Source organism: Ptiloglossa arizonensis, chromosome 9, assembly GCF_051014685.1.
Source record: "Ptiloglossa arizonensis isolate GNS036 chromosome 9, iyPtiAriz1_principal, whole genome shotgun sequence".
Taxonomy (NCBI): domain Eukaryota; kingdom Metazoa; phylum Arthropoda; class Insecta; order Hymenoptera; family Colletidae; genus Ptiloglossa; species Ptiloglossa arizonensis.
This window is the reverse complement of record NC_135056.1, coordinates 3308120-3335010: the sequence shown is the minus strand read 5'-3', so window position 1 is coordinate 3335010 and position 26891 is coordinate 3308120. Positions and strand designations below refer to the sequence as shown.

Here is a 26891-nt window from a genome sequence, read left to right as displayed (position 1 = left end):
ATTCTGTATATAATTTTCAATGTTGCGTTTCTGTTTCTTAATACCTGTGATTGTAGATTTTCCAACACCATGTACTTTTGCTAATTTTGTTACACCACTTTCAGGATCTTGGATTATTTTATATTTCTCTTCAATAGTTAGAACTACACGTTTTTGTTTACTTGCTATTGTGATTTCGTTCTCTGTCTGTTACAGACTGAATTGATATGAATATATTTAACCAGTCGAATACAGAAAAGTATTTATGTACATCTAAATACATTGTATCATGTATGCAAACATCGCTACGAAATGTTATGCAGATAACAGAATAGCCGGATGATAGAACGTTTGTATATTAAGGTATTCGGGTAATGGGGATACGGATACGGGAATCCCTACTAAATACCATTTTTTCATTCGAGACTTCCTTTTCGAGAAAATCGAATTTAACCGATTTAACCGATAACAATAGAATACTATAGAAAATACTCAGATATTTTGGTGATAGACAGAAATCATAGTTTATCAGACTGCGTGACAGTTCATTTTGTTTCGTTTGTTGCAAATTATCAACTTATGGCAACATATTCTATTCGAGAGACTTATCGATAAATTTTTTGTCATATTTTGTATGAAAAATTCGAAATATAAAAAAATTGTCTACGTAGACGTTTCTTACTATTAAAAATATTCTCAGAAACTGCATAAATTTATGACATTTCCTTTAAAAATTGGGGAGTGATCTTCAGTTGTACCCTCTATATACAATACGATACTAAACAAAATTTTGTCAGTATTAAAAATAATTTCCGAGAAAACAGTTTGTAACAGTTTACATGGTTCACCCTGTAAATATTTTTATTTCCATTATAATTACGTTTGTTTTCCATTTCTTCAATTTTAATTACTCGCGATACGTTATAATATTAATTCTACAAATAAAAATAAAATAATGTAAAAGAATAAAGCAAAAGAATTTAAGTATTTTAAAGTTTAAATATAAATAATAGGAGAATTACATAATAAAAAAGTATGAACAGAAAACATATATCGTCAGGAAAAGCACCAACGAGACTCGAATCTGCTACCAAACGAGTAGCGATATAATAGACAGCTACCTTACTAACTACGGTACACTTTTATTTGCAAATTGTGCACACTGCTAATTTAATAAAATGCCCACCAAACAGTAATCATTAGTTTGTTTTAATACTCTGTCAAATTGTAGAATCCCAATAAGAAATCAGACTTTCACCTAGAAATCTTCCCTTATGAATTCCACTCTGTGCATTACATTACCTAATGCTCGTGGAATTTCTTAAATTAATGGACGAATACAATTTATTATTTTTAGAATAATTAACTTTTAAAATAAACTAGCTTAATTGCTCAATAACATAGATAAATAATAACACCATCGTATTATATTACCTGCAAAGAGGCAGAAGCTATTTGTCCTGATTGATCGAAGTCTAAACTGAAAAGTTGTGTAAAGCGCGTTGCATCTGAGTTCATAGGTGTTTTACTATTTCCAAAAGCTTCTAGAACTGTGAAGACGGCGTTGAGTTTCTCGATAGTCAGGATCTTTAAAAGTACAGTAATTAATATAAATTATGTACAATAAGGATAAAAGTTTTAACGTCTTAAACAATTACTTATTGTTACATCAGAACTAAAAATTGTAACGTACTAAATTTGGAGTAAAAAAATTGTTATGATTAAATATGATTGTGTTTCTAAAAACTCTTGACAAAAAAGAGTATCAGTAATGCATTTAAGTACTAATTTTTACCTTATTTTTATTTACCTTATTAACTGTACCTGCAGCCACTACAAGGTAACGAAGAACGTGCTTAAAATTTGTTGTTTTGCCTGATCCGCTACGGCCAAGGAAAACTAAGGAATGATCTCTCCGTGTTGCCAACATTCCTTTATAAGCTGTTTGCGCCATTGCATAGACATGTGGTGGCATATCTTCGCTCTTACATCCTCTGAACATAAGCGCCACCTTAATAAAACAAATCTGAATAATTCGATCGTAAAATACTGTATATGATTAAAAAAAAAAATACCTGAGTATGTAACTATTTATACAACATTAATTATTAAATAGTTTCGATAGATGATGTCAAAAAGAGTAAACCAAATTAGAAAGATCACTTGCCTTTTCTGAGTAAATCGCCAATGGTACTACTGGATTGATAATGATCATACTATCTCCTGCATAAGAGTGTATTAAATTACTAGCATAACGTTGTCTCAGTGTGTGAAGAACAGAAGATTCGTTCACAAACCATAAACGTGACAGCTCTTCGGCCTTATCAAACTGTGGGGGATTAGCCTGTAAAAAAAATAAACGATTAATCTAATTATTTAATTGCTTACACGAGTACATTTACTACAAAATTATTACACCAATTTCATTTGTGCTTCTTCAACTTAGTTTGCAATTACTTATACAAATTACCAACAAATTAATATGTCATATACATACATATTAAATTGATTTGCCTTTAGACAATATAGTTCTTTACACTAGTAATAAGTTTGTAATAAAACTTTATTAATATTTACAAATACCTCTTCAAAATCTTCGTCGTCGACAAGAAGTTCCTTGCCAGAAGTGATCAAACGAATTTTCAACTTTCCTATGTCCGGATGTACTGACGTATATATCCTATGTTTCTTTGTTGCAAGAGTAAAACCACCTCGATGCAATAACCAAACTGATGGACAAGTTGCACGTGCTAGTTCTTCCTCCAGATGTTCCTCCGATCGCGCCTAATAACAAAACGGATGTGACTTTATTACGTGAGAAACTCTATAATACGAAGTGCTACATGTTATTTCTTCTAAAACAAGTAAGGCTGCGAAGAGGTATAGCCCTCAAAAGGCTACTAGAGTTAGCGAGCAGCCTTTGAGCGTTCCATTTTCAAGGAACTCTGCGAACAAAGAGAAGATAAGGATTGGGTAGATACAGAGCAGGGTGAAAGCGATCCCTGCACTCACCAGGTGCTACATCTGCCATGATTTCGTGTACGTGGCCAACAAATGCCCGAATAACAAAGGTGTGACCGAAATCGATAGGAAATGCGGACAGGACACTATTATTCGAAGTACACCGCACTTGCGCGATGCTCTTTATTCGCGAGGAGGGCTATGGAAGGAAAGCTCGTGCACGTGGATGTATCAATTAGGTGCCACGTGCATAAAGAACGGATCGGGGCAGCGGTCGGGCGCGCGGACGCAAAATGATCTCAATCGTTCGGATCAAACGGCACCTGTGTCACATGCCACACAACCTGCTTAACCGCACGGTCGACACAGAAAGGTCAAACGTTGTTGCCATCAGTGAACGGCTCTATTGCTCCTCCGAATGGTTCGTTGACGAGAACCTGGGGCCTTTTCTGTGATGGTCGATCACGGAAATTTCAGGGATGGCACCAGACTAAAGGATAGTGGCTGGCCGTAGTTACTTCGCGGTGAAAATCGCCGAATCCTCACCAAAGATAGCGCTATGCCAGTTCGAGGGTAAGTTCCGCGAAGTGTAGCACGTCATCCGTGGCTCTTTGAAGAGGTCAATACTTATCAGAGACCTCAACGCCAAGTCCTCTGTCTGGAGGTCATCCGTCCAAGATACAAGGGGCACTTCCATCATGGAGTAGCGCAAGGAAGCCGGCTTTGCTGTAATCAACAGCGAAGGCACCTTCATGTTCGAGAGGGCGACTGATCCAAGATCGATATCTTGCTTTGCCAGCCCACGCTACACAGGACAATGACGGAAAGCAGGGTCCTGAATGATCTAACGGGTTTGGACCACAGATATTTACTGCACAGATTCGTGACGTACTCTGAGACACACAGCAGCAGGGAGAGAAACCGCCACACAGAGAACGAGGCCCTGAGCATCCACCTGTTCAAGGAACTCCTATAAGCGTGAGCCAGAGAAGCCGGAGAATCACTCTTCGGCATTTTGGACTCCTGTTCAAACGAAGCGGAGAAAAACTGCAAGGCGACCATCGACTCCTTCGTAGCCTTTCACCGAAATCTGGTGGCCATGGCCAAGGTTTCCGCAGTTGGCGGACCCTAGAACAATAGGAGGGCTGCCCCGTGATGAAACGCAGAAATAGCCAGGATGACAGACGAAGCACACACAGTGCGGAGGAAGCTCATGAGGGCACACCAAAAGACCCTCCCCGACGCTACCGTGGAAGAGCTGAGGAGGCAACACAAAGCTGCAGGCAAAGCTCTTAAGGTAACCATTGCTAGGGCCAAAGACGAGGCCTAGTCCAGGTCGAAAGCGACATGTGGGGCAAGCCCACCGGATCGTTATAAAACCGCTCAGAGGCCCTAGGAAATCCCCTACCATCATGGATAAGAGCACTCTACTGACAACTATGAACGAGCTGTTCCAACAGAGGAATGCGCAGGTGACCAGCGCTATTACGCACTCAAAATGCTCAGCAACAGATAACCCGAAATCAATGCGGAGAAACTTGGCCGAGCTCTCAAGCAGCTAAAGCCAAAAAAGGCACTCGGTCCCGACGACACCCCGGTGCAGACTATCAGCAGCACGATCGAACAGCATGGAGACTTTGTCCTCGACATGCTGAATACGTGTTACAGGAGCGGGTACTTTCCCAACGGATGGAAGACCGGGCAATTGGTATTAGTACCACAAACGGATAATCTGGAGCAAAGTATAAGATACAGATCGCTTCGCGTCTTGAGTAACTGGGTGAAGCTATTCGAACACGTGGGCGAATAGCGGAAGTCTTGGGGAGGCATGATCTCAGCGACAGCCAGTACGGGTTCAGGAGAAGAAAATCAACGGTGTAAGCCATCAGGAGGCATCTGATGAAGGAAGAAACGAGGGCTAAGTAGTTCCCTCTACGTCTGACTGCGATTATTGATAGTTATCTTAACGATCGAACCATAATCGCCCAGGCGGAGGTCGGGTACATCCCGATACCTACCTATGCTGGAGTTCCGCAGGGTTCGGTGATCGGTCTCACGCTGTAGAACCTGGCCTACGACGGGCTCCTAGTTATTGAGTTGCCGGACAGCGTGACACCTATTGCCTATACCGACGACGTGGCCTATGTCCTCAGTATGGGCATGTGGCGGCACTACCTACGCTTGCCACCAGACGGAAAACTGACCGTTGACTGTTACCCGCAAATTCTCATACCTGCTCCGATCGGTATATAGTATATACGGTCCCTTACCGATTTCCCAATGTCCCGGCGTATAAGACAGGGCCTGCTAGGATGCCTTACTGACGAATTCACTAGCAAGCCCGGGATGAAACGCTATCCCTTCCTTTCTCTTGTTTTCCTTCCCTAATCTTCATTATTTAATTATTAGCGCTCCACGGGCAACGTTGCTGACCTCAAAACCAAAGCAGAGGGCACCATCAAAAAGGCAGCTCGGTGACTCCGAAGAAACGAGCTCACCCTGGCATCACACAAGACCGAGTTAACAGTTTCGATAGCGCGCAAGATTAAAGAGAACATTAACATCCAAGTGGGTGTGACAGCTGCTGGTTGGTAAAGTACTTTGGGCTACGTATACGATTCGAGGTCGCAGCCAGAAAACTGTGCGCCACGCAAAAGACGGCGCTATTGTAACCCTAACAAACCACTGATAACCGAAATTCCTTTTGCACACGTTCCCATAACAACGCATGACATTCCATACGTCAGATCACTGATGACCGAAATTCCTTTTGCATACGTTCCCATAACAACGCATGACACTCTTCCCGTTCCCATAATAACGCACGTATGACACTCCTTGCATAACGCATGACACTCAGAACAAGGGTGTAGAGGCTTGCAGCTGCGTTTTATGGCGTGTCCGTGCTTCGGGTTTGTTAGAGAAATAATCTGTACGGCTACGGCAAGGGCCTGTCGCCGAAGGTCAAGTTTTTGTTGTTTAACCCGAAGCGCGGAGTAAGTATTGGCTATTTCCCGTCATAAAACACTGCAAGCAAATGGACAGGGACTCCCTACACGGCTTGGTACGCGAGGCCCTACGGCCGTGTCGCGGAACTTCCAGATGCTGGGAAATTCCAGCCCAGGTTGGCAAGGGTATGGACACCCTGTCCGCGTCGCGACATCCCCCACCCAAGCCCCATAGCGATGGGCACGTCTTCGATTCGGCGGGACTAGGACCCGCCGTAATTGGTCAATCACTCGTTGCCTCCCACCCTTAATTTGCGGGAGCAGGGCAAACCGAGGTGACGTTTGCACTGACCCGTAAAGTTTAGTGCAGTGTATGGCTAGAGTGTTTGGCCTGAACGTATGGATTGAAGTGTGTAGCTTCTTGCGTTAGTTCTCATTACGAATTTGCACTCCTCGAGGGAATTATCAGCAATTCCTCGAGTATTTCAACGTAACATTGGTCCAGCGAATCGGACAACGATCAACCACAATTAGTCCTTCTAATGGGAAGGTGGTCCTTCGAGAAGTTTATAGTCGGCACACCATCGTGCAAACACATTCAATGTTCGAAAGATCTTCGAGATCTACCACGAGCAATCTACAAAGGTAATGAATGAGACAGTTCAGTCTCGACCTGTGATTACATCCGAACGAATCTATGACCAACAGTACGGTTGTAATTGTAATTATAGTGTAAAACAAGTGAAAATAATAAAGAGTTCGTCTCCTATTGGAGATCAACATTTTTTTTGTATGTCAAATATCGAATTATTACGTGACACTATCATGGTCGCGCGGGCGTACAGGACTGTCGAGATTAACGCATACTTACTGGCATACCACCGACCTCCACGCTGACCGATAAATCTTTCTACGACAAGAAGATCGGAACGGTGGCAGGGGGCAAGGAAGCGATAAGAAGGGGAAAAGGATTAATATGGTCCAGATATGGCAATTTGCATAAGAGGAGATGAAGTTCGGGATTTGGACTAGGAGGCTAATCCCGAACATCAGGAACTGGATCGAGTGGGGATCTAATCGCCTCACCTTCCGTTTGACCTAGGTCCTTACCTGACACGGATGCTTTGGGGCTTACCTCCACCGCATCGGCAAGGTAAGGCCGCCGACTTGTGTCTTTTGCTGTGAAGACGTAAATCACGCTGAACACGTGGTCTTTGAATGTGAGCATTAGAGGCAACAGCTCTAGGCTCTGTCGGAGAAACTGAGGTAGCTCAACGCGACAAACCTGCTGAGTCCTATGAAAAGGAAAGACGGGAACTTCGATCTTGTTCAGACATACATCGAGTTCGTTATGGAAGACCGAAAAGAGGCGAAAAGAGAAAGGGAGAGAACGAGACATGTAAGTACTTAATTCTTCATCCCTAACCCGGACCTGGAGGTCCACTAGACTCTTGGTCTAGACCTTTTTTTAAAATTTCTTTCCTTCTTTTCTTCGTTGTTTTGTCACAAACAACATAACGATCTATTCGTACAACAGTTATTGACATATCTACTTGTTCATGTTTATTTATTTATTCTCTTATTTAATTAATACTACGGCTAGTAGTATAAAAGAGGAGCCGCAACGACAGAATGCTCACGGGCAATTTGCGAGTCTCAGTTTCTGGGAAGATGGTTTCATTCAAACGTGCTGAGAGGATGATGAAGAGTATTTAAAAAACGAAAGGTGCGCGTATATGTGGGTGATTTTTGGGAACATAATATTGTACCGGAAGTGACAATTCACTCTCTCTACTTGAAAATTCTACCGCGAAGAGCTGATATGCCCTTTTAGATTTTCACCAATTGGAAAGTTTAATGTTGTGCAACGTCAGATGCATGTTCTTTCATAAATTATGACAAAAATGTAGCACTTTCGGCTACGTAGATAACATGTATTGTGCGCATTATACATGATAAATTTACTATATGTCTGACGTCACTGAATGGGCTGTAATTGACCTGGTTCGCGTGTGCCGATGTTACGTATGTTACCAGGCATTAGGAGTATCCAATTCGAATTTTAAATTGTTTATAATCTTAAAACGAAACGTTTATTACAATTTCATTATTTTTGATTTTCGTCTTATTTCAGCTGGTATAATCACGCTTTAAAAAATTGTTTGCTTATAGTTATACATCGTATATGCTACACTTCGTCTCATTTTTATTTTAGGGTCTGCTAACTGCCTCATCCTCATAGTATTGAAAATAATAATTGTGTATCTGAGATAATGAAGTTGTTAAATATTCGATAAGTCTACCAGGTTCGTGCCATAGTCAGAAACGTCTGTCTCCAATAAACCAATTATGTATATAGTGTTTCCTGACATGGAAAAACCTGATACTAGATATTTGTACAATTGATGTTTCAAAACAGCTTTCAACTTTAATCTAGTATTATAATAAAGTTAAAATAAATATGTTTATAATACTAATACGTGCTATAAAGAAGTATATGTAGAATATTTGTACAAAATTTAAAATTAACTAATCAAGTAACGCTAAAAAGTCACAGAAGAACTAACAGTGTACAAAATAAAAACTAATTTGCAAATAAATGAAATGGATTTTATTCAGCTATATTATTTAAAATAATTTAAAATTTACGTATTAATACGTTATTACTTATTGTCTAATTTGATTAAGATTTTACAATAATAAACTTTCGTATATTTTTTTCGAAGATCGCGACGGAACTGATTGTACAACCGTCTGTGTAGCTAAAATTAATCACTTTGCAATTATTGTGGTGCTAGAGATTACCAAATAATGCACACGACCGTTTAAGAGTAAACAATTTATTACCAATAGAAGAAGAGATAGTATGTACTCCACAAACTATCAAAGATGAAGTACTAAGGAGAACGGACAAAAGTGCAAGAGCATACGTTGAACTGTCCAAATAATCCATTATATTTCATTCATTTTATATAAATATTTGAAGCTAATAAATCATTCAGTTTCGTTAAATTTTGTTGGTGCTAAACTTCTTATCACTATTGATAGAGTCTCACAATGAACGATATTCGTGGAAGGAGCTACATCTGTTCTGTAAAGAGTTGTGTTGACATATACAGGGTGTTTATGTTACTACTAGCTGCATTTTTTCTTGTAAATAGTAAATGTTAGACAAAAATGGAAAAGGAAAATTTTATACTGTTCCATGACGAATACGATTTCTTATATTTACAATATTTTTCGAGAAACGAAGATGATTTTCAATTTTATACGTAGTAATAATAAGTATAGTATTTTTCATATAAAATTACTTATTCGACAAAATAAACCATGATTAATTGTACATTTATGTAAAAAAAATTCGTGGTACATAAAATGATATAAAAAATCTTCTATTCTAATTAGAAATAAAATAATGAACAAAATACTCACCAAACTGTTATGAAACTGTAAACTTCCGGATTGGCAAAGCGAGTCGCTATGAATATTCGCAGCTGCAAGCTCAGAGTGTCCATCAGTAGCGCAACGTCTCGATAACTCTGAAAGTTCCGCAACAGGTTGTACCTTCAAAAAGAAAAATGGATCGGTGACTTTTATTAAGATCACAGATATGAAATTTTAACAAAATACATTTTATCCATTTCGAACATACCGTGTGATGTATGATTTTATTAGAAAAAACGGGTATTTTTATTATTATCACTGAGTAGATTTTTCATGTTGCAATATCTAATCTACTGGTTTCTCATTTAGAAAGAAAAGAACATGCAATTTGAAAATTTGTGCACATGCTCTCTCAGAGACAACGATGAATGTTTTGCTGCTTAAATTTTTCTGTAAAACTACATAACACATTGCAGAGCTTCATTCCTACTATTCTTTGTCTATACAATTAAAAAACATACATATTTTACTTTTAATAGTTCTACTTTAAACAATTGATAGACCAATTGCTATGCGGTACGTGCGATGTTATTTAAAGTATAACATTATGTAACATTGTATTTCGGATTAGTAAGTGACTAAATTTTGCTGAATTTGTGTTTCATTTTGATAATAACGCTTTACAAATTGCTTTTGATCGCCCGTATAATTACCAGATAGTTATATTCTTCTATACATTTATATACAAATATTCAATATAAATGTTGCATATGATTATTGCACATATTACAAATGTATTGTATCCTGAAGAGGTCCAATCATTGATATAATCGAACAAACAATTTTCCGCTTTCAGTGATTCTACCACGAAAAATATAATACCCCACTTGATCAATATAACAGACTAAAAGAAAAAAAAAAAAATCGCACCTGTGGGGTCGTGAATGTCTTTCAAACTTTTTCTGGAGATATTAGAATAAAAATAAGTAGACATATCTGACCTATTTTGCCATTGGTTATTATTTATAAAGATATTTGATATTAAAATTTTTTAAATTTCATCTTATAAGTGCAATAGTTTCTTAAAAGCATTGTTATAGCTGCAACGGTGAAGATGAATAATACATAGATTCATACCCAAGGTTTCTAGAGTTCGAATCTTGTAAGAGATAAAATACTTTTTTTCTTTATTTGTATTGTTTCCTTTCGGATTACGATACTTTAACCTATTTTTGGACCCTATCTTAATTTACTTATTTTACTACCATTCTTATACTTGACTTCCATGCCACTGTTTATTACATCATCGTTTCATGTCTTGCCTCGCACGTCTCTCTGTCACAAGCGCTGCAGCTACACTATAGTAATCCTTAACTACAGAAGTCAAAATTCTTTTCCAAGATTTTTTTTGTCGTATCACCGTAAATTATGACATTTGGTAAGAAACTGATATGTGCCAAATTTCAGTGTGATTGGACGAATATTTGCGTTGAAATTTTTTAATTTTAATAATTTCACAGTAACTGGATATATTTGTGTCCCCTTATTCTAGAGCTATTGGTCAATATTTTTTAAAAGAAGTATAACTTCTCACATATGTAATAGTATCGTGTATGCACAACTTTGAATATTAAATTAAGAATCGTTGAATTTTACCATTAATTTGATATTTAGTGCAACGATTGAATCACAGTACAGTATTTTCTATGTAGACTATAGAAAAAGACAGAAAAGAGAAAAAGGGATTCAGTGGCAAGGCAGTAGCTGAACTTTAAAGACCACTTGATCGTTCACAACATTAATGCAATTATATGTTTTTAATTTTAATTTTTTTTTTTTTAAGAAACTTTCATCAATATATTTGTAAAATCTTCCTAATTAAAACGAGACCAAACACGTTATAATTTGAACAATATTTACTCATTCAGCAAATAATATTAACTCAATATTTTACACTTATTAAATAAGCCTCTCTTTTATTCATACTTATCGTAGTCACACAATCCAATCAAACCTGGCTCGGAATCGGTAAAACCTGGTCTCTTTTGCATTTATCGTTTAATAAATAAGTAAGTATGATCTAAATTATATCGTGTTTGGTTTCATTTTGGTCAGAAAGATCTGACAAATATGTAACATCGAGGTCGATGCTTCGAAGGGTAGTGATTATTTAATGGATTTGAAAGAAATACAAAATAAATATTCATAGTTGTTACGCCAAATCGTAGTAAAGAAACACTACTGAATATTACGAAAGACAAAATAATAGAAGGAACAACAATTATATCAGATTGTTGGAAACAATCTCTCAAAAAAACTATGAACATTTCACAGTGAATCATAGTTACAATTTTGTGAATCTCGATACGAATGCCCATACACAAACATAGAACGAACTTGGAGAGATGCTTGAGCTAACATACCAAAATATGGGAGATCAGAAAATCATATGGACAGCTATATAGTTGAATTTCTTTTTAAACGAACATTTTCGAACCATGCCCACCGAATCCACGTTATTTTTGATGCCATTCAACAAATGAAGTTACCAAGCTTCACGAAAACATTGAAACCATTCCTTTAAGAAATCAATCGTCTCTTTAGTTTGTCAAATAATGGAACACTCTTGGTTATAACGAATTAAAAAACTAGCCTTAAATCAAACCTATTCGCAGCATTACGACACTACACATATTTAAATTCGTATATCATTGAAATTAGTTAAATTTGATAATTCGTTCTACCCGTTATATGTATACCCATGATTGTCTGGCGGTTTTTATGATATGTTTATAGAAAACTAGTGTAGTGATAACAAATATTTCTGCAAATATTTCGAAAACTAACGCTGAACGACAATTATTGCTACGATAAAAGTTGTTCAGAATCTCATCTTCAATAACATGCTCAAAAATCATCAAACAGTTTATAATTTTTATTTTCAGATAAAAAAAAAAATAGCAAAAGGACATTACTTTTTCAAACTCTCTCTACCTATATTTCTTTTTGCTGTTAAAATATAGCCTATCTGAGAAAAATTGGAAACAAATGAGCCCATTTAGAGCAAAGTTACTAAACTGCAGAATTACTCAAAAAACCAAGCTAACAACGGTACTGTATTAAACATCTCAAACGCACATGTTATCAAACGTGAATATACCCCAACTAGGGACCAAATTATTATACTGCAAGCTGTGGATGATATCAGTATCAAAGACTGTGCAGTAACAATAAAACAAAAAAAATAATAGGCCCTAAATCTATTAAATGTACTCGTATGGAATATATTTACACATAAAAATCATGCGCACAGGTATCTAGATAACAAAAAAACTGTCAATAATATTGTAGGATGTCAGCGAATGGTGTGTGTGTTCGTGTGCGTGCATGCGTGCGAGACAGAGTATGAGAGCGAGCGAAAGTAGGAACGACCCTCTGCGTGGGGTTGTAACCATACCAAAAACCGATAACATTCCTTTTCGCACCCGTTCCCATAACAACGCATGAGACTCTTTCCGCTCCCATAACAACACATGACACTCCGTACGACAGACCGCTGATAACCGAAATTCCTTTTGCATACGTTCCCATAACAACTCATGAGACTCTTTCCGTTCCCATAATGACGCACTCCTTACGTAACGCAGGACACTCGGGACAAGAACAGATATAAAAACCCGACACATAAGAGACAGATCAGTCTTGACCCGTGATTAGATCCGCACGAATCTGTGACCGACGGTACCGCAATTAAAGTGTAATACAAAAGAAAATAATAAAGAGTTCGATCTCCCGTTGGAGATCAACATTTTTTCTATCAAATCCTTAATTATTACGTGACAGGACCGTGGAAGTTTTCGCAACACGGACACAATAAAGGCCGATCGTATGGCAACCACGTGAACTAACCGACCTACGCCTATGGCATCTCCCAAGCGCGTGACATAAGTCACGTAGGTCCCGAATACTGTCGTATAAGAAGGATCGTCGCTCCGAACGAGGACTGTTATTGCAAATGTGCGTTTCCGGAAAGAGAACGTCCAGTTTAGCGTGCGTTTAATTGTGAAGTACCTAGAGAAGTATTGTTTAGATACGGTTTGATCGATTACGTTTTCAAAGCATCTCGAGAAGTTTTGCCTACTCGAGGTAGCGTTGTTGTCGTTTATTACTCGTGCGTTGTATAAATATACAACTGTTCGTATATGTTTAAAAAATTCACGTTCTGCACTGAAGCTGATTTTATTGTACCGATGCTAACTTTTATTGAAAGAATCAAATCGAAATTTTAAAATATACGTATTTTCCATATTGGTCTATCGTTTATATTGACAATTTTATAAGGATGCAAACGAATGAATTGGGTAAAAGAAATGTAAAAAATGAACATTTTTTACCATATTGTTTAAACAAATTAATATTTTGCAAAAAGGGTTTGGGGGCTTAACTTTGTTATTCAAAAGTATGCGACTTTTGTTTAAACAAATTTTTGTAGATCTTATCGTTTTCGAAATATGGAGGAAAATGTGTTTTCCTCCCGTAATTGTGAGAGCTGATTTCACCCCCTAGATATGGATAATAGCAGAGAAAAAAAATAAATATTAAATATTTTCCTAAGAATTATATTATATGTAAGTTTCATTAAAATCGGTGAATTACACTTAAGTGATGTCCCTTATTAATATAACTGTCTGACTTGTTATTTAAACACTCAGACACAAATAAAATCCTAAAAAAATCGCATCAATTATAACTACCAAAAAACAAAATCGTGCTAAATTACCTGCTCCATCTTTAACAAAAATAGAAGAAATGCTCGAAGCTATCAAAAAAATTATTGAAAACCCGAAAAACGATTACATGCTTAATTTCAACCAAATAAAAAAACCTTTTAAAAAACTCTTCCGAAGCACCCAATCCAATAGAAATATCAAAAACATATACAGACGACCATGCAGCTTTGATATACATGCTCAAGAGAATCTACCCTCTAAGGAAGGAACGCAGTATTAAAACTCAGATCAGCAGATTATACAGAAAAATGACTCAAAACTCCCCAATTAACATCCTAGGAATAACAGTTAATCCAAGCAGCGATGTTTCCCAAAATGATATTGATGAGATCCGTTCAAATCCGTAAATATCCATCGATAAGTTCATCAATACCTTTGATACTGAATATGAAAGAAATAATCCAATGAAATATTTGGGTACTATCCCCATTACGAGCAATTGCAAATTATTTTAAAAGAACATGATCTAGTTATACTTTGCTCACAAGGGAGTAACGTTAAAAAACCTTTCCAACCTAATTTAAAAGAATACAACACTATTTCAAAAAATAGAGAGAACTACAATCTCAAACAAATTCACTGTTATTCAAATCTCATTAACGATCCGTGGTGATCAATCTAAAATGTCTGACAGTGATAATGAAGGACATCTGTCTGTTGTGAGTTACCAATGTATTAGCACCAAGTATTAAAATTATCAACGCATGGATACTCGACATCTACAGTATCGACAATCCGAATATCAACCGTTTATGTATCGACGCTTGAGTTACCGACCGTTGGTATGTCTACTCTTCTCACAATCTCTTTATCACCTTGGTCTTGAATCCGCATGATTCAGTAGCAGCTATTTATGCCTACTTTTCTATTACTGATACTGACGGTGATGATGAAAGATTTTGTCGTTTACATAGAAAAAGAAAAAGAGTCCAAGTTTTTTCTAATTCCATAAATGAAAGTGATCAGAATGCTGAAATGTCTGTGATAGATGAGGATACTGAAATATCTATCGATGGCATTATGTGGAAAAAAAAAACAGCAAGATTTAACGTCAGGAAGATTACCATTGCACAACATTTTCAAAGAAATATTTAACAGTATATACGAAACGACATATCATGAAAGATAGTGTAAGAACACCATTTTCTTTGATACTCTGCAATAGTGTTATGAGTTATGATACTCTGCAGTACTTACATCGAAGCAAAGGCCTATCAAATTCTGAATAACGACTGGACTCTATCATTAATAGAGTCGAATATATTTATAAAAATTTTATTTTTTCAAGGTCATCGATACTTATTATCAAGAAACTTATTTATTTTTTTTTTTTATTTCACCTTGTAGCGGCTGAAAAAATACATTTAAATATGCTTCAGTCGTAACCTTCAGATGACCTTGAATACCAAAAATGTGATAAAATTGTAGGATAATATTAGGATTATATTTGAACTTACTGTTTATGTTATAAAGTGCTCAAAGTCATATCCATCGGCAGCGATACGGGCAGCAGCAACAAATGATATGTCAATCAACCGTTATGAACAAGGTCTGTTTTCTAGTTGATTGCGAAGAGCTCGTTAATAATATGTAAATTGCATTACAATGGCTTATTATTCGAAGCAAGAGAGGACTGAACTGATCTTCGTTTATGGTGAAGCTAAACGATGCATAAGAGAAACAATACGATTCAACACAGAACGATTCCTTGATCGTAACTGTCTATCGTGTTTCTCGTATTCTAACAATAATTAAAAAATTCGAACAAAGTGATACAGTAAGTTGAAATGTGATCCTAATATTATCTTACAATTTTATCACATCTTTTGTATTCAAGGTCGCCTGAAGATCATGACTGAAGTATATTCAAATGTACATTTTCAGCCACTATAAGATGGAATAACAAAAAATATAATTTTCCTTGATAAAAAATAACGATGACTTTGAAAAAACTTTGAAAAACTAATCGGACAAAACAAAATTTTCTTCTATGGTATTCCAACTTCGATACCATTTAAATTATATCATAAATATTTTTTGTACAATTAAAAATAAAGCAGATATTTAGGTGGTCTCCTTTAGCTAAGACACTCGGTATATCAAATAAGCCGAATAAATTTGGTATAAAATTCTGATTGGCGTCTGATATAAAAAATAAATGTGTTGTAAGTGCATTTATCTATTTAAGAAAAGACGAAGTGAGATTATCAGTATTTTTAGATAAATTTTGTCGTTCTAAAACTAATGGAACCATACCAGTTGTGGTATATTTTCAGTTCATTAGCAACAAAACTGAGAACTAAAAGAACTTCCTTAGTCGGGACAATTAGACAAAATAGGAGAGAATTACCTAAACTTGCAAAATCAAAAAAGGATAATATGCCTCGCTTCTTAGAAAATTAAAACAGAAAATTACACTCTTACTATATACAAGAGTTAATAAAAAAGTATTATTATTAAATTCAAAACAAATCTGTTAAAATTAAATAAGATGGTAAACTTTTGCCTGAAACTGTGGTAATTTATAGCAACACCAAATTTGGCGTTAATATGACAGATCAAATGGCCAGAAAATATACTGTAAAAACTGAATCCCAAAAATGGCCATTACAAGTATTTTATAATATCTCAAAGCTTGCCAAAATAAATGCTTGGATATTATACAAAGTTTCAACAGCAGAAAATATTTCAAGAAAAGACTTTATTTCAGTTAGTTAAAAAAATTGCAGATGACTGTAAAGATCTAACCGAACGATCCTCTGTAGACACTAAAGAAATATCTTCACGTAGATCATCATAAAACTAGACACATACTTCGATGATACGTAAACGATGTTGAATAGCATATTGTACTAATAATAAAACGAAGAATATTTGTGGTACATATAATAAACGAGTCTGTGGTACATATTCTGCTAAAATAATTATAACTTGTAAAAAATGTCTGAATTCTAAAAATTATTATTGTTGTGATATTATTATTCAGTTTATATAATTTTTGCTAATAAAATATGAAAGTATATAAAAACGCATAAAATGCTGTCTTTTCTTAAATAACTGGTTAATTTAAGCGCCGGCTTTGCACACGCTTTGTTTATCTGGTATCATTCTTTCACAGTCTGCAAGATAAATGATTTCTAGATGACTACGACACTGCCTTTGCCGTGTGTCATCTAATGTCCGCCACTGATAATATACGTATAGTATACTATACAAACCCCCCATATCGAACTTCTTTAATACGTATTTTCAGCAACTAATAATTCAGATACAAAACCTTGAATGTAATTTCATCATCCCTTTAGCAGACCACTATCTTTTATAGAAAAATCATCAATCTTCAAACAAATATAAATATTCTTGTATTTAAAAAATGATGTATATTTATGTAAAGAAATGATAAGATTTTCAAAAAAGTAGTTTCACAGCAATAAATATTCAAAAAAACATAAATAATTGTACATCTTCAATTGGTGCAACCCCTTAAAAATAACTCTACTTTTACTTTTCAGGAACTCGTTAGTTTATTTATATATATATATAGTACTAATATTCAGTATATTGTACTGATATATATAAGTAAACAATTACTTATATAAGAATACAATTAATATAAGAATACAATTATATATATATATCTTTTATATATACATATATATATAGTAATTTAATTTAAATTTGATTTATATCAACAAATGCAACGAAGTTAAGAGAATAAAAGTTAAAATTTAAAAACTAATGAATTTCCAAGTACAGTATCATCACTTTTGAAACATAATTACATATCAGGCAAGGATGTACCAAAGTTTCAGTCGTATAAAAGCAAGTGTATGTTATGCAAATAATCATATTATTTTTTAACTTACCCGTACGGTAATGCTGTTGGTGGAACGCTTGATGAGGTCTATAATTTCTTCGCGCGATTTATCGTCAACATTAATCCCATTAATCTCGATTAATCTATCACCGGGCAACAAACCAGTGTCATTATTGTTTTGTACCAGTGAACCAGGTTCTGCGAAGATTACTGGTTTCATCTGCGTAACACCACTAGGGGCTCGTTCGACAATCGCAGCTCGTCGCAATGAAAATCCAAAATCGTTCCGTGGTGGTGGTTGCCTATGGATTGTCAATTTTCTTGGCTCAGGAAGTTCTAATGGAACGATTTCGGGAAGTTGTAATTCAACGCCCAGTTCTTCGAAGGATGCTGACGATCGCCATCTTGAGAAACCTTGGGACTCCCCTACTGGCGATAGACTGAAAGGTGGTGTGGCGAAACTCGAATTCGTCGTGTCTGTTAGGGAATCTGCCGATGGGCTCGCACTGGTTGCCACCTGAGATAAGAAAAATCAAAGTTAAATTTATTTTAGCTAGAATGTATCGTGTAATTGGTGTCACCAATTTGAAATAAATCTTTCCGACAAATCTATATTTATTTATTTATTATCTAGATCGATCTAGTACATTGATGTTTCGAAAGGATTACTCGATATCTTATTTTATAACCATAACAAACCCGAGTCGAATACAATTATAAATCACACTCGCAAGGAACATCCGTAAAAAGTGTCGCCTTCTTTATTTTTACGTTCGAATATTTTTTATTTTGACTTTGTAGTCTAAAAAGGAAAGTGCAAAAGTTTCAGGTCACCGATTTAGTTGAAATTTTGCAGAATAGTAGATTTGGTTTCATTTTTATGAAAGTATAAAATTACATAAGCAAACACTCAATAGTTTATTAGACATTTACGATTAGAGATACACTATCAACTTAAATAGAGTACTATTTGAGACCAAAGTTCCAGAGTTCTTACTGGATAGACCAGAATTTAATTCTGAACGGAGAGATCATTTTTTTCTCTTCTTTCAATCTTTCTTTTACTTTCTATCAATTTTTTGAACGTAAAAGCAATTAAGATAACGTTAATGATATATAACATAAGTATAGTAACAATTATCATATCATCACGGTTGTATGTTTTGGGCACATTTCAAGTATTATTCGTCCACGAAAAGAAGACACAGCGTGTTGACATCTCCACTCTGGTTCTAGTCCGCTGAACTGTCCGCAGACTATCATATGCGTTGGCCGCTAATAACCAAAGACGATAACTTAATTCCGAATGAAAATGAATTCGTAAGTAAAGTGCATCGGCGTAGACATCTAATAAGAGCGTCAAGTATTCATAAACAATAATTTGCTTACGGTTTAGGTACTACCGCTGATTCGATAAGTTGTTCGTAATGAAAAAATGAATACAATTTAACATGCATAATAATCATTAATATTTTCAAAATTATTTACAGCGGAAAAAACTAATTTGTATTTACTAAAAGTAATATAAATCCGCTTATACTCATTTCTACCAAGATAAACTCTATATAATTACAATTTACACAAAAATAAGTCACGTTGGTATTAAAACCAGTGTAACTTTTATGATTTGTAATGTAAAAAAATGTAAAGGTTATACTTGTTTTAATTTTATTATGACTTGTTCTTTTATAAATTTTAATTATATAGAATTTATGTAGATAGAAATGAGTATAAGCGGAGTTATATTATTTTTAAGAAGTACAAATTACTTCTTTTCGCTATAAATAATTTTCAAAATATTAATGATTATTCTAAATATAAAATTAAACTCATTTTTTCATTACGAAAAATTTCTCGAATCAATACTAGTATCTAAACAGGAACGAAATCACTCTGTTTTTTATTAGCTAACATTTTGATTAGAAGACTACGCCAATGCTGCGGTATTCTCTCTCACTCGTGCCTTCTTTTTGTAGACGAATAATAGATAGGTTAAGAGGGGCACAACTACAACTATTAGCAACGCAAATTATAATCTACTCACACTGTTAGATATTCCTTTATTGTTTCAAAATTGCTTTTTTAATATTATTTCATGTATTTTGTCATGTATAAATCGTTTAGATGGAAATATCTACGAATCTTCGTTATTTGTAAATATATGAACAAATTCTTTCACACCAAAGATAGCACTGTTTTATGAAACAAATGTAATGTTAAAAAAAAGAAGTTTTTCTTTCAAGTTCCATTTCTGAAATTTCGAGGTCATGATTTTTTTGAAGTATTCTTATACAGTGTAAAAAAATTAATTCAACGATATATAAAACAATATAGAAATTTGTACTAGAACTGTGAAAAACGAGATACGCAAAAAAAAATTTTACATTCAATGTGACATAATTTGCCGTTATCCAATTTGCAAGAAAATTTTACACGAATTATTTTTTTCTTATACCGGCACAGTTTTAAATGGAGTCTCGAAGAAAAATCAATTGTTGAAAAATAAGGTCAATCCAAATGTACTGCAGCCATACGAAATGTAAACACTCCATCACTATTAGGGAAACGGAGAAATATACTATTTGAGAAACGAGAAGATGAGACTCTACCAACAAGCTAAACGACGTAAGGGACAAAGAGACAAAAGTCGCTTACTCCACCTAACCCCTTCCACTTTTCAAACTCTTAATTACTATTGGTTTAGTCGAACATATCTTTTGCTCGTCACATAACAAAGAAAGCGAACGAAACTTTTCTTTGCCACAGCAAAGAAGTTCGAGTTTCAGTGGCTGCGATTGCATAGGGATATAGGAAAATAAATATCGTTTTTTTTTTTTTTTTTTTTAAGGAAAGGCTATTTAAATAAGAAAAAATTTTAATAAATTGTACTATTCCAATTATTATTACAATTGTGTGTACTGTTATAATTAAATTATTATTAAATTATCATGGGCCGGAAAAGAATCTCATTAACGATAAAAAGGAAAATTGACATTCTTAAAAGTTGAACACGAAGGGAGGAACTATCCCCAATTTAGTAGAACAGTATCAAATCTGTATAAAAACAGTTCAACACAATCAATATAAGGAAAGTAAATTAAGAAGCTATAGAGCTTAAGGAATCTGCAAATTAAAATTAAAAATAAGAAGGACGTGCAGTTTTTAGAATTTTGAAAATTACCTTCAGACATAGTGTTCAGAACAGGGGACAATGAGAAATTCACTTACCAATTTATTATTACAGGAAAAAGCATTGAAAATAGGAAATGATCTTCATTCAACATCAGTAGGGGCTGGTTAACGAAATTCAAAAATCGTCATAATATAAGATTAGTTATCAAAGCCGTCAAAGACTCGAACGAACTTTATGATTTGACTACTTACAAGTATATAAAAGACTACTTACAACGAAACACGAATGACAACCTATAACGGGACAATACTGTGTTAAGTGTTTAAAGAGAGAAATGAAAATTAATCAGTTCAATTCGTTCAACAATGTTCTTCAAGAAACTGCTCTGAAGGTTTTGATCTGTGCCTTCGAGCATTGCAAGTTGCAAGGAATCATTGTTTATTTATAGTCAAGAAAGAGAAGTGTATCTGCTTTCCTTCTTTAAATTTCAATGAGATAGATCTCTTATCTCCAGGAGTCTAGGGTTACGTGCTATTTTAAACTGTATCGGTACCCAAAGTCAAACACTCTTTCTGCATTCAGAAACAATATAATGCAAATAAGGATATTGGAAATTTTCTAAATAAAAAAATCAGTTTTCATTGTTTAATAATGTTTAATGTTGTGTAATAATCGTGTGATAAATTAAAATATAGTTTAATACCGTTTTATCCGAATCTCTGTATTAAAGATATTTATAATTTTACTGAACATTGTTACATTTCATTAATGCAGTGAGACAATCCTACGTTTATAATATTCTATATATTCTAAATTTCTAAATTATCTTCTGATACCTGGAAGTTTATAATATTCTATATATTCTAAATTTCTAAATTATCTTCTGATACCTGGAAGTTTATAATATTCTATATATTCTAAATTTGTAAATTATCTTCCGATACCTGGAAATCCTACTACTATGCAGTCCGATCGCTAAGAATGTAAAAAGTGGGGAAAATGGGTGGAACAAGCGGTCGATTCCCCTTGCTCCTTGCATCATTTAGCTTATGGGTAGTATTTCATCTTCCCGTTTCCCTATAGTACTTGCATCACTTGTGACGTGATAGCTACGCCCCTACGCAGACACATTGTTATTATTGGCTAAGTCGATTACGTGTAGAAGTTTACCATGTGATGAGGAACACGACAATGCAAGATACAAAATGCATTGTTCAGAGCATCTCAAGTATGAACAGATCTTGAATTTCTGTTTCCAATCATCAAACTAATGAAACTGTCTATTGCCTATGTGCATATATAGCTGTGCGTGTTACGTACATATATGTAATATCATGTAGCATTGGTGCAATGTGTGCATAATAATGTGTACGTACCTATAACGAGACAATACTGTATTAAGTCTTTAAAGAGGGAAATGAAAATTAATCGGTTTAATTCGTTCAACAATGTTCTCTCAAGAAACTACTCTGAAGGTTTTGATCTGTTCCTTTGAGCATTGCAAGTTGCAAGGAATCATTGTTTATTTATAGTCAAGAAAGAGAAGTGTATCTGCTTTCCTTCTTTAAATTTCAATGAGATAGATCTCTTATCTCCAGGAGTTAAAAGATGTTGCTCTTGTGATTGCTTTTGCAGGATTCTCTAGCCAGTGAACTCAAAAAAGCAATGCCGCCGCCTAAATACCTCAACGATAATCCCATGGTTATACGTAATAATGAAACAACCGATATCTTTGTTACATCATCGGCTGGTCTACGACGATAACGACTACTTCAACGGAGACTGTTGTATTTAGGTATTTGTAACATCTATGAACCAGAAATGAGCTTCACATGAGATTATCGCTGGAGCGTTTAGTCGGCGATACTATCTTTGAATCCACTAGCGAGAGAATCACTCTATATTACACAATGCACGATTTAAATTAGTTATCGACCGTTCATTTCGCCTGTTTCAATACCTGAAGACAAAGTTGATAATTCTAAAGAAGCTTCTGCTTCGCTTCTGGAATTTTCGGCGACTTATGGTATATTTCTTTTTCCAATAACCCGACCAAGAATGATGTTTTTGTCGTCGTTTTGTTTTGTCTAGAAGTTTCTATCGCAAGAAATTCCACGAGCCATCAAACATTCCAGAAGCCAGTCACATATTTCGAGTCTAGCCGCTGCGTCTCCAGTCAATTGTGAAGCATCAGACGACTCATCGTTTGAAGAATACTTATCACCAGATGACGCCAGCCGAACCTACCCCTTGCGAGTCACCCAAAAACGAACTATAGTCCAATGACAGTACTTAGATAACATCAGTTAAACTTGTCCTTAGTCGAGAAGTTTAAAACAGTTAAACTAAGATCGACTCGAGTAGTTTCAATGTCACCGAAAAATTAAACTAAAGGCTGAGGATCAGCGCAAGCGTCATCTCGGTCCGCCCCACCCCTTTCGTATTAGGAGTGGGAGGCAACGTGCGACTGACCAATTACAGCGGATCTAAGGTACCGCCGGGCCGACGAAATGCCCACCACGATAGGGCTTGGGTGGGAGGCGTCGCGACGTTGCCAAAACGTCCAAATTTCACCGATCTGGACTGAAATGCTTTATAGCCATCCTAAATGTTCCCTACAGAGCCGAAGCACATGGATACGTCATAAACCACAGCTGCAAGTCTCTACGGTCAGAATGAGAGTTAAAGAAACGTGGGTGTGAACTCCGTGAGTCTCGTGTGAACCAAGTAGTTGCGAATGTTTTCGGATAAATAGCATTTTATTATTTTCTTTGTTTTCTTTCATTGAACAAGCTATTGAAGTTTATCTCTTATCTGTGCAAAATCAAAGACTTTATTCGGTTGATTATATTAAATGTTTGATTTATCTTTCTTAAAAGGAAACAAATTTAAAAAGAATACCATCGTCTAAAACTTAAAAGATTTCCGATTTTCAGTAAAAATAAAGATTGCAGAGATCACGTAAGTGGGGGAGTATTCGTCGTAGTGTCTAGAAAATTAAATCTTATCAAAATCCTGCTAAATACAATAGATTGTAAACATACATAACACATTACATATTTGAAAGTTCACGTCCGTGCGTATATAATATTCGAGATCTCGTTCCCAGAAGAATACGATAGAATCAGCAAACAAATTAGATGGATTTGGACATTCTTGACAATGAGAGTAATTGTCATGAAAGATTGTAGATGCGCGAGGCGTGTATGAAGAACAGAGTAGTTGGGATCGATTGAATGTTTAAAATATTGGTGGCGAGAAAAGAGTGAATGAATTTCACGAATGCATGAAGAGATCAATACACTTACAATTAGTAGCACATGGTACGAGTGTGTGGTGCGTATAAAAAGTTTAAAGAACTAGTATAATTAAATGGATGTATAATTAGATATAACGCCGAGCATGTGGATAAAATTTGTAAAATTTTTCACTTAAATTTCACTTAAATTTCACTTAAATTTCACTTAAATTTCACTTAAATATACAATACATTGTTTTATTAAAAATTGGCATTACCGAAACCTACTCTAACGCTTACCGTCCTTTCCCAAAGTTTTAGCATAATTACTTTAATCGGGAAAAAATGTGCCGTGACCCAATCGCATACTAAGGTTCTTTAATCCGAATTAGCGATAGCCGTGATCACTTTTAATTATCTATTACGATTGACTATGTACAGTGAGGATGTAGACTATGTATTACTACTGTTTCACAATGTACAGGTACACACACGCACGCGCACATATGTATTGAGTTTTAGACCCATCTTTTGAAGTTCGTCTTTGTTTGTTCCGAACGTCGAAAAAGACAGTAAGTGAAGTGGAAAAGAAAAAGTTTGAGATTCAAGGTGAGAAAAAAATATGTATCAACGAGATAAATTAATATGCAATAATAAACTATTTTAGTTTTAATTTTTTTTTTAATGAAGCTTCTACCATCATATTTACGAGAGTTTTCTGATTAAAATAAATAAAAATTACTTATTTAATAAGTAATAATAACTTTCTCGTGTCACTTATTAAACAAGTAAATATAATCCCAATTCTACCGCAGTTGGAACCATTTTAACAAAAAAAAAAAAAGAAACGTTGAACAAAAAATGCCTGTCGCAACATTAGTGTTGTATTATCGATATTCACATGGGGAATCCCTGGATTCATCCTTCTACTCTATGGTGGGAGTAAACAACAGGCAATTATGTTGTAGATCGTTTCGTGCAATTATTCAACATTTACATGAAAATAAAAATTATACTGCATTATTTCTTTGAATATGGTTCTTGAGACAACCTCCTACATATGATGGTGACAAGGAAAATATAATAAATTCCGCCTAACTATTTGTATCAAAATAATGCAACTAACTTGAAATCGCCCCACATTCAAAGATATCGTATTACAGCATATCGCTTGGACTTTACTATTAAATCCCATCTTCTAACAATTGATATATCTTCTTCATTATGACATTTCTTTATTGTTCGAATTTCTAAAAGTTTTTCTCTTTCCCCGTATGTGATAACAATAGGTAATCACTCTACCCTCTGTTAGGTTTGATACTATTATATTTTTGCATCCTAATATACAGTTATAGTTTTTAAAAGATCTTTTTGAAGAACCCCACGTATTGTTATCGTGCGTCATTCACGAAGGCGACATCTAAACTGCCGAATCAAAAATCGGTCAATTATTAAATCCTCAAAACTATGTTGCAATGTTTCGGCAGTTGCAAACACGATACACACAGCATGGCAACCAATTACCTTATATTTATATAAAATGGCAATAATATATTCATAACTTGCTTTTTATAATAAAGCATTCCTCCATTTCGGATTATTTGGACCTGGCTCGTTGAGACAACCGGTTTCGTCAATGATGGAACTTTCGAAATTACAGTTTTTTAATTCACCGTTAGGTGGAGGTGATTGAAGAAGCGTTAGTAGTATAATGCAAGAAAAGGATTTAGTCTATGAATAAGTTAACGCAACAATTTATTTTAAGAATATACACATTCAATTTCCACTAATAGGGTGCGGCCTCGTCCTCCTCCTCCAGGTCAACCTCAACCACTACCGTGCAGCCCAGGACTTGCTGTCACGAAGACTTGGTAGTCGTCGCCGAGCCATACAGCATCCCTGATCATTTACATCCCACCGTACTGGGTGGAAGACGAGAACAGCTCGGTAGCGACCATTTAGACGGTTCTCCGTCATGTTCTCGACCGGAACACAGTAAGTTCATCACCGTTCGATGAGGAGAAATGATCGTGGTAGAGCATATCACACAACCGCAGCTTTGCAATCTTTAACAGGTTAAACGCCATGTCATACTTTCTATACTTTTCGTTCAGGTCGCGTCAGTCATTGCTGACTGACGATATACAATTAACCCTTTGCGGACGAGCGTTTATATATATATATGCGTTTACGCAAATCATCAAATTGGCCGAAGAACTCATATATGCGTTTGGCGAAAACAGTTGATAGAGCCGAGAAACGCATATATGTGTCCCACCTAAATGCATGTCGATGGCCGAGGTTAAGCAGAAATATGCGCTGGCAATTTTAAATGACTATCGCGGCAGGAGCTCGGCACCACGGTACGGTTCACTTTGAACCGTCCCGTCCGCAAAGGGTTAAAAAGATTATATTCTTCTATTGATGCATACCTAAATATTACTTACCAAAAAAATTTTAACAAGTATTATTAAAACATGGTGCACACAAAAACGGTTATCCTTTGCAGGTTTCACAGAATGTTTTAACTTATTTTATCAACTTTTTAACAATATATCGTCCAAATCGTGCACTATTTTCGTAACATTTCGTACAATATCTTTGAACTTTAGACACTTCCAGTTTTTTGTTGCAGTTTGCG

General features: G+C 35.3%; 1 protein-coding gene across 1 annotated transcript in view; it reads right to left on the bottom strand.

The window, feature by feature from the left end:
* LOC143151497 (unconventional myosin-XVIIIa) overlaps window positions 1-26891 on the bottom strand; it is a 209444-nt gene that overhangs the window by 131767 nt on the left and 50786 nt on the right. Inside the window, exons 3-8 of the mRNA XM_076320673.1 lie at window positions 17929-18396; window positions 9321-9452; window positions 2563-2763; window positions 2147-2323; window positions 1790-1990; window positions 1414-1566 (exon numbers count right to left, since the gene is read on the bottom strand). Coding sequence (XP_076176788.1) covers window positions 1414-1566; window positions 1790-1990; window positions 2147-2323; window positions 2563-2763; window positions 9321-9452; window positions 17929-18396 — 1332 coding nt within the window. The remainder of the gene's footprint in view (window positions 1-1413; window positions 1567-1789; window positions 1991-2146; window positions 2324-2562; window positions 2764-9320; window positions 9453-17928; window positions 18397-26891) is intronic.